The 8,455-nt window shown below is 56.9% G+C and overlaps 1 protein-coding gene across 1 annotated transcript; it reads right to left on the reverse strand.

Annotated features, from left to right (window-relative positions):
- Positions 1-2,458: 2,458 nt before the first annotated feature.
- On the reverse strand, positions 2,459-6,175 carry ISLR2 (immunoglobulin superfamily containing leucine rich repeat 2). The gene is made up of 2 exons (XM_006922636.2): positions 3,846-6,175; positions 2,459-2,509 (listed from the first exon to the last, which is right to left on the reverse strand). The coding sequence occupies exon 1, from the start codon at positions 6,172-6,174 to the stop codon at positions 3,937-3,939; it is 2,238 nt and encodes a 745-aa protein (XP_006922698.1). The 5' UTR covers position 6,175; the 3' UTR covers positions 2,459-2,509; positions 3,846-3,936.
- Positions 6,176-8,455: the final 2,280 nt, after the last annotated feature.

Genomic DNA, 8,455 nt, shown 5'->3' on the forward strand with positions numbered 1-8,455 from the left:
AGGAGACACTGGGTGAGAGGCGGGGGCATTCTTTTCAAAATCACCTTTCTGCAGACAGGTTTCCAATCTGATTCAAGGCCACTTCCCAGGCATCTGGTTTCTGTAGCTCAGAGAATTAGCGCTCCTGATAAATTGCTCTGAGTTCCAAGGCTACTGCTGTCATATTGCATTCTCTGACCATTTTCCAGGTCCCCACCTCAACCCATTAGACTCCATTCCCATGTAGCATCCAAATCAGTTTTCTGACAAAACACACTGGAGAGAGCTAAGCCAGTACAGCACCTGAAGCATATAATAGATGCTCAAAAAAAAAAAAAAAAAAAAAAAAAGTGTTTTGGAGCCCTGGAGTGAGGAATGGAGGTGGGGATTACATCTCTAAACCTCTGCAGGTTTTCACAGAGCACATGCTAGTGGCAGAGTCAGGCTGAGGGGTTAAGTGAGGGAGAGGAGAGACATGCTTTCAACTCAACAATTGATTCCTTGATGGGGGTGGGGGCGGAATGAATGGTGAGCTCCCATCTCTGGATAAGTATGACCACATGATGGGGACACTGTAGAAAAAAAATTAAACCTCAAATGGGAATTTAGATTAGCAAATCTTCAGGGTCTCTTTTAACCCTGGGATTTTATGAGATTCTTGAGGAAGAAAAAAGGGAGAGGCAGAAATAAAAAGAGACCAGGAAGGAGAGAGGGGAGGGAAATGAAAGAATAAAATTTAAAAGGAGAAAGGAAGGCAGGCCAGAGGCTAGGGACCATTCTATGCATGTGTCAAATGTTCAGACAGAAATGGGAAAGTTTCCAAGAGGACTGATATCTCAGTGGGCAGTCAGTGCAGTGTCATGGCACCCTGGTCCCCTGCCTCCAGCACCCACCCATTCCTATCCTATGGGCAGAGCCTTTGGGCCTGGCCTTGCTCTAGGAGCATGAGGTCTAGATAAGCAGTGTGTGTTCATCTGTTAGGAAGCTTTTCCTGGGACAAAGAAGGTACAGATTTCTCAGCAACTCTGCATATTCCCCTGGGCACTCAGGATCCCACGGGTCTCCAGGAGCGCCCCCAATCCTTAGGATAGTATGGGCAAGAAGGATCCCTTCTGGCTCCTCTTCCCTCAATATCATGACCAGAGGATTGCATTGGACCCAAATCAATAAACACTCAGGGGCCCAGCTAGGCCTGTGCCCAAATGCAATCATGTGGATGAATTCTTAAACTAGTCACAGGAATTGGGCCAGTCCCTTCCCTCTGCTCAAAGGCAGCATTTACAGGCAGAGCAAAGCAGCTCTTCTCCTAAAAGACTGTATTTCTGAGTTCTGTCCCTGACAGTGGGGTGGCTGCAGTGGCAGAGCTTGGGCTGTGACTCTGGTAAAGAAATTTTTCTCTAAGACAGCTTTGCTGGTCTGGGCAGGGAACTTGGGCTCCAGCCCCGGGAAGTGTCATAGCTACCACCTCTATCAAGAGACAGTCTAGGATAGAATGCTGGGAGTCTGGACCTGGGCCTAGTCCCCAGCCTGGACTGGTCCAATTAGGAAGACCTGATACCCAAGAGAGAATAGGGATGGAATCTTCATCTGCTCCCCTCATATCTATTTCTTTCCTCTTCTACCTCCGTTCCTGGCCACTCCCTGTCCTATAGGGGGATTCAGTTGAAATACACAGCCAGCTCAACAACAGCACTCTAGGCTGATCTTGACTTGGAGCGCAGCATCCACTCTGCTCCTCCTGTTCCCCTCCCCAAGAAGCTCCATTTCTGGGACGATCAAGTCAGTGAGCTTTAAACCTGATTATACATGTTCACTCACCTTAGCCCACCCTGCAGGCTCACACAACCTGACGGTTGTCCATATCCCATTCACTGAGAACACTCCTCCTCCCCAACACACATGCACATGCACTAGGCTCCTGGGTCAGCTTGTTCTGTGGAATTAACCTTACCACATTGCCCCTTCTCTGCTCTCCATCATTTGCCTGCTCCATAGTTTATTCCTGACTTCTTTTGTGCAAGCCACAGCAGTCTTGCCCCTGTGAATCTCTCCCCTGGCTTCCCAGAGAACTCAATGGCTGGTGTTGGGACACAGAAAGGAGGCAGTCCTCACACATACACAGCCACACCCCATTACAACGACAGTGTCGACCCAAGGAGAATTGTACACAGCACATTCATGCACACACCCGGGGACTCTTCATTTTAATCTACAGAGAGACCCACCCTTTCCTTGTGAGCCCTCCCTACTCACTACCAGCTTCCCCCTTATCACGTGGTTTCTCCTCCCCACCCCGGAGCTGGAGGCACCAGGAGCAGGCCCCGGTGTAAGCACCTGGCAATATCACAGGATAGTCAAATGCGAGATCTCACAAAGAATCTCAACGGGAGGTCCTCGGGGCTCCTTCATTCTGCAGTTTCCTCCTGTACCCCCAGGCTCCTCCCTCTGTCCCCTGACAAAGACTCACCAAGCCCAGTTGAAATCAATTGTTTTATTGACTGTGTACATACAGATGCCTTTAGAAAAGAGCGTGGCCGAGGAAAGGTTGCTACTCCGCCCCGGGCCGCACTTGTGCTGAGCTCCACGGACAGCGCTGGTCCCGACGCCCGAAATCCCCCACCCAAGCCCGACGCTTTCCTTATAGAACAACAACAAAAGGACCCCGCCCGAGTCGCCTCACCGCGTCCACCCTCCCCTTCCCTCCCGTCCTCCCTGCCCACCTGCCTGCCCGCCCCGCTTCCCGCGCCCCAAAAAGGGTCACACTTTACAGGACACAGACTTTTCTCCTACAGACCACGCTTGACTAGAACTACACGCCAGGGAAATACTATTGTCGCAGAAGGAGGGGCGGGGCGGGGAAACGCGAGGACTGAGGGACTCTTCCCCACCTAGATCCTGCTTTATGTCAAGCGCAGGCTTTGTGCAAACCAGGGCGCACGCCCTCACAAGGGACCCCGCCAGGGAGACCATAGTTGGCTTCCTATAGCCCCAGCGCTTCTCGATCTGAGGTCTGGGCCTCATGCAGCAGCGGGAGCAGAGCTGTCCCGTGCACCCATCTCCGAAACCCCAACTCACCCACAACGAAATTGGCCCAGGACCCAGCCTACACTCTAGCGGAAAAAGGGTGCGCGGTTCTGTGGCGTTGTAAGTTAGGAGAAAGGGCTCAAGAAAAGGTCTCCCGACCCTCGAGACACACACACACACACACACACACACACTTTTCCCAGAGGCTGGGAAAAGACTGTTAGCACCAGACCCGGAGTGTCGCTGTCATTGAAAACAACGAAAATATGAAAATCGGAGCGCGGAGCTGAAAGGCGCCCTAGGCACCCAGCTCGGCTCCAGCTGGTCAGAAGCAGAGTTGAGTGGGGGTGTAGCTAAAGGGTTTGGTTCCCAGTCGCAAGGGGGCTTTAAATAAAAAATAGAGAGTTGTCACCGAACCCTGGCTTTCAGGACATGCACCCCGGAAAGGACAGAGTAGGGGTCGAGGCGTGACCCCACAGCGTACTACACTAGGGACATCTGTTGCAGATCCCGGGCCGACCCCTGAGCCACAGCATTACCACCAGATGTTTCCAACGTCTTCACCCATTTCCTAAGGCTCCAGGGCCCACCGTGGGGCGGGTTGTGGTGCCGGTTTCGAAGGTAACTATTTCGTGGGAATGGAGATGTGGGTTTTGCCTCACAGTCAGCGGTGGTGTCTTATACGAGGAGAGAGGAGCAGGGAATTGTGCTTGCCGAAGGGGGACTCGGTCCACAAGGACAATGACAATCGTGGGGTGGTGCGGGACTGGTGAAATCGTCCCACTCCCCACTAGCAGTCCCCAGGAGTCAAGGTTGGGGGATGGTAAGGGGGTGCAGTAAATGAGGGGGGCATAAATCCTGCCAGCCCTAGGCTTCGGCTCCCTGGCACCCAAAGGTGGGGGATGAGAATGGGCAGGCCGGAGGGCTAGGGGTTCAGCCCTCTGTCTGCCTGTAGTTGCCATTAATCTCCTGGGCAATGTTGACCGCCTCGGCACCCAAGGGCAGCCGATCACTGTACTCTGAGCCCGCCTCGAACTCTTCTTGGTTGGTCTTGGACTGGGACTCCACCAGCGAACAGGTGACCAGGCTCTCCTCTCTCTGCAAGTCCCCGCCTGGGCCCCGCTGCTCCGCGTCTTCGTCAAGACCCTCCCCGGGGGCTTCCTCTGGTCCCTCGCCGCCCGTTTCGCCACCTGTCGGATAGCTTTTCTCGGACTCGAGGTAGGAGGCACGCGGGTCAAAGTCGGCGGCGATGTGCTTCTCCATGGGATCGAGGGCCTGCGGCCGCAAGATCAGACGGTAGGGCTTCCCCGGGTGTTTGGCCAGCAGATGGCAGCACGCGGCGCCCAGCAGAGGCACCGTGGCCAGCATCAGGAGGAACACGCTCACCGCCACGATAACCAGCAGCGAGGGCAACTCTTTCTTGGTGGCGAATACAACTTGCACGTGGCAGGCCTCCCCTGCCAGCGCCAGGCACACGGAGTAGTTGGTGCCAGGCCGAAGGCCGCGGAACCAATAGGCGTTGACGCCTTCCTCCACGCGCGACCACTGCACTGCTGAGCCGCCTCCCGCCGGGCACAGATAGAGCAGGCGCAGGGGTCGCCTCCCAAGCCGTACCGCTCCGCCAGCCCCGCCATTCCCAGGGCCCCAGCGCGCCGCCAGCGGCGTCAGCTGCACCCGCGCCTCGCGCTCCGCCACGTCCAGCGCGATGACACCCAACTCAAAAACGTGAGGCTTCAGGTCTGTGCTCTGGTTGAACGCGTGGTTGGACACGTACCGCGAGGGGTCCCCTTGGTCACAACGCTGCTCCTCCACCGGGTCCGCAGAGACCTGGTCTTCCGCCTCATCTCCCTCACCTGCCTCCTCCTCCGGCCCCGCCCCCGTCTCTCCAAGGATGCTACCCTGGGCGAGGCCTTGGCCTTTGATTTTGCGCTCAGGCTTGGATGGTAAGACGCTGTTGCCCCGGCCTTTGGCTGTGGACTTGCGTTCGGAGGTTGGGGCCTGCCCCTCGGGGTCTCCCCCTGAGCCAGGAGCGTGCTTTGGCGGCCCGGCAGCCGTCACCGACACGCGTACTGACGTGGAGTTGACACCCAGCTCGTTGTGGGCACGGCACGTGTAGATGCCTGCCTCCTTGGCACTCAGGAGGGGTACCAACAGGGAGCCATTTGCGAGTGTCAGGAAGCGTGGGGTGGCTGGGGGCGCGGGCCAAGCGGGTGCCGGACTCGGAGTTGGGGCACCCGTCTGCGTTGGCCCGTCCCCCTCTCCTTCCTCCTCCCTGTCTTCTGCCCCGTCCTCGTCGTCCTCTCTGCTCTGGACCGGCGGCTCTAAGACTATGGTACCACCTGGGATCTGAAGTTGCCACTGCAGGCGGGGCGTGGGGTGCCCTTCGGCGACACAGTGTAACATGAACGCCAAGCCAGCGCGCAACTCGCCGCCCGGAGCCTCGGGAGGCGGCTCGGCACTCAGACGCACGCTGGGCGGTGCGCAGTTCAGGACCGGCAGACGGTGCACCGGAACGCCCTGCAGCGCGGGAGGCGTGGCACACGCAATGGAATCGGGCTCCGGTAGCGAGACCCGGGTGCTCGCGGCCCATGCCTGCAGCCACAGAAGGCTGCAACCGCAATGGAAGGGGTTATGATAGAGTTGCAGATGTGACAGCGCGCTTAGCGCGTCGAAGGTGCCGGGAGCCAGTGTACGCAGCTGGTTGTTGTTGATGCGCAGGGAGCGCAAGTCTGGCAGCGCACCGAGTGCATCCCGGGGAAGTGAGCTCAATTGGTTGTGGTTCATTTTGAGCAGCTGCAGCGCGCTCAAGTTACGCAGGTCGCTCCATGGGAAGCTGGTTATGAGGTTGTGGCTCAGGTCGAGGTTCTTGAGCTGGTTCAGCACAGCCAGCGCTCCGGACTCCACGGTGCGCACCTCATTGTGCGCCAGCCACAGCGACGTAACTTGCGTGACGTCGGCGAAGGCCCCGCGCCGCAGCACGGTGATCTTGTTGGCCGACAGACTAAGCGTGGTCACGTTGGCCGGCAGTCCTTCTGGCACCTCGCTCAGCTCTTTGTAGGCGCAGTCAGCGAACTGGTGAGCGTACTTGTCCACGCAGGCGCACGGCTCTGGGCACGCTCCCGCCATTCTTAGCAGCGCCCAGGCTAGCCACAACACCCACATGGGCACCATAGCGGATTCTGCAGGTGGAAGCAGGAGAAGAAGGGAGACGGTGACTCACCGAGTCCCAGCTTCCTTCCCCTGTAAAGCTCTGCCTCCTCAAACTCATCTAGAGTAGGCCCAAGGGCTCCCATTACCTCCTGTGTGCCCAGGAACCTTTCTTGGGCAGGGGTGGAGCTTAATAAAAGTCTCGGAATTAAATGCATGCTTCCTCTCAGGGCCGTGACTTACTTTTCCAGCGGCCTCCTACCTTTCTCTTTTTCCCCTGCCTACCTTCTCACCCTGGCGCTGGCCTCTTTGCCCTGGTTCTGCCGCTGACCGGCCTGTGGTGGGCTCTTCACTGATCCCTGACTATTTCTAGGCCTTTGTTTATTCACGTGAAAGAGATACACAGAAAAGGTATTTTTGTCCGTGACTGGTGTCCTCCCTCGAACTCTTTGTCCCATGCACAGCACTCGCACACACGCCCATATATGCGCCCAAACAATACAAACACACGCTCGGGCACCGCCATCAAACCGCCAACTTCTGTAGGGGTTTGGAGGTTCACAACACATTTCGCAGACACGCAAACACAAAGGCACCCAGACACAGACAGGGAGACCTCATTGTTCTCTCAGCTGAACCTAGCATTTGTACAGCGTTCTCCACTACGGTGCAAGGCGCTTTCCTGTTCATCGTGGGAATTGACAGACACAAGCCTTCACTCAAAACCAACGCACACACGGGGACACAAACGCGCACTGGCGCGTGCACACAGCCCTCCACTGAGACCGAAATCCCAGTGGATCATCAATGCGGCGGGTGGCAAGAGCCGTGGGATCCGCGGAAGCAGACTCGCAGGCCGCTCTCCCGCAGTAATCAAAGCTGCCCGCTCTGGGTTGAAGCTCCCACGAGTGGAGAACCAGGGCTGCTCAGTCAGCCTTCTGTCTGAGGAAGAAGGCCCTCCAGGAGCATTGGGGGGAACGTCATTAAAGGTCCCTCCCGGTCTCGCAGAGCCCAGGCGGCTCTGGGGGAGGGGGAAGGGTGTCCTCAGCCGACGGGTCATGGGGGCTAGCTACCTCTAGCTAAGGAAGTAGAATAATGTTCAAGATTTGGCCCCATTTTTCGAAGCTCTAGGATGCCCAAGGGCCCTCCTTCCAATAGAAACTATGCCCAGCCACACAAACGCACTTACACAGACAGCACGCTCCCGCCTAGGGCTCCAGGCAGGTTTGACAGAGCCCCTCCCATATCCCTGCCTTTGGGAACCCTTATCCCCCATTCTGCCTTTGCTCCTAGGGAAGGGCCCCTCCCCTCCTATCCCCGGTCTCAGCCAACACCCTAGGCGGGATCTAGCCCTACCTGGATCGAGGTTGTGGGGCGGTCCGGCGGCTTACCCTCTGCTCACTGACTCCCGGGGCGCAGCCTCGGGCTTCAATCCCTTCTCCAGATTCGATGTCACGGAGCCAGGACGACAGCCCTAGGGGGCTTCCCACATCTGTTGCTGCGACTGTGGAGAATTCCGATGGGGGGAGGAGCAGGGAAAGGAACGGGTAAGTTTGAGACTCCCCTGGCCCTGAGGTCCCACTTCAGTTTTTCCTTTCGCGTCTGTTTTCCCCACCTCTCGCCGGCTGTGCAGATTGAAGAGAGTCCTCGCGCGCTCCCGGCTGGGCAGGGACGCGCACAGCCTCTCCCACCTCCCGCATCGTCTACATTTGTTAAAGCCATAGAGGCTCTACTCCTGGTTGAGGCACGTTGGGGCCCCTACGCCCACCGCCCTCTTCTGGGCTCTTCCCAGTTCACCGCACCTCCATAACCCACGTCCCCACAAGACTTACACATCTGCAAACATTGCCATTATTCCTTATTACACCGACACCCCCTCACGTTCAAACACAGTAGCACAGACCTTCACCCCCTCCACACAGTTGACCTTCACATGTTAGAATTATCCATCGTCATGTAATAATCGCGTGGACGTGTTGAGTTTTCGCAACGTTTACACACATTTTCAAAGGCACACCTTCACTGGGACACTCACCAGCCTTCCCCTCCCGCACGTACACACATTCACGCGCACTCACCCTCATGTACGGATCCCTCCAGGGCCCCTGAGCTTCGGGGCTAATTGAATTCGAGCTGTTCTTAAGCTCCGCAACACGTGAGACAAACCATCTTTGAGGAATTTGGGGGAAGGTAAAGCGCACGACTGAAGAGGGTCGTGTCTTTGCCTTTATACTCTTTTTGCAAATGCAGGTTGTGGAGCAGACAGACCTCCAGCGGGACCCGCTGCGCGCTCTCGCGGACCCGT

The sequence above is a fragment of the Pteropus alecto genome, unplaced genomic scaffold (assembly GCF_000325575.1).
Source record: "Pteropus alecto unplaced genomic scaffold, ASM32557v1 scaffold38, whole genome shotgun sequence".
In the NCBI taxonomy this organism is placed as follows: domain Eukaryota; kingdom Metazoa; phylum Chordata; class Mammalia; order Chiroptera; family Pteropodidae; genus Pteropus; species Pteropus alecto.

Excerpts from the sequence above, each read along its gene's own strand:
- ISLR2 (XM_006922636.2), bottom strand. The coding sequence starts at position 6,174 with ATGGTGCCCATGTGGGTGTTGTGGCTAGCCTGGGCGCTGCTAAGAATG.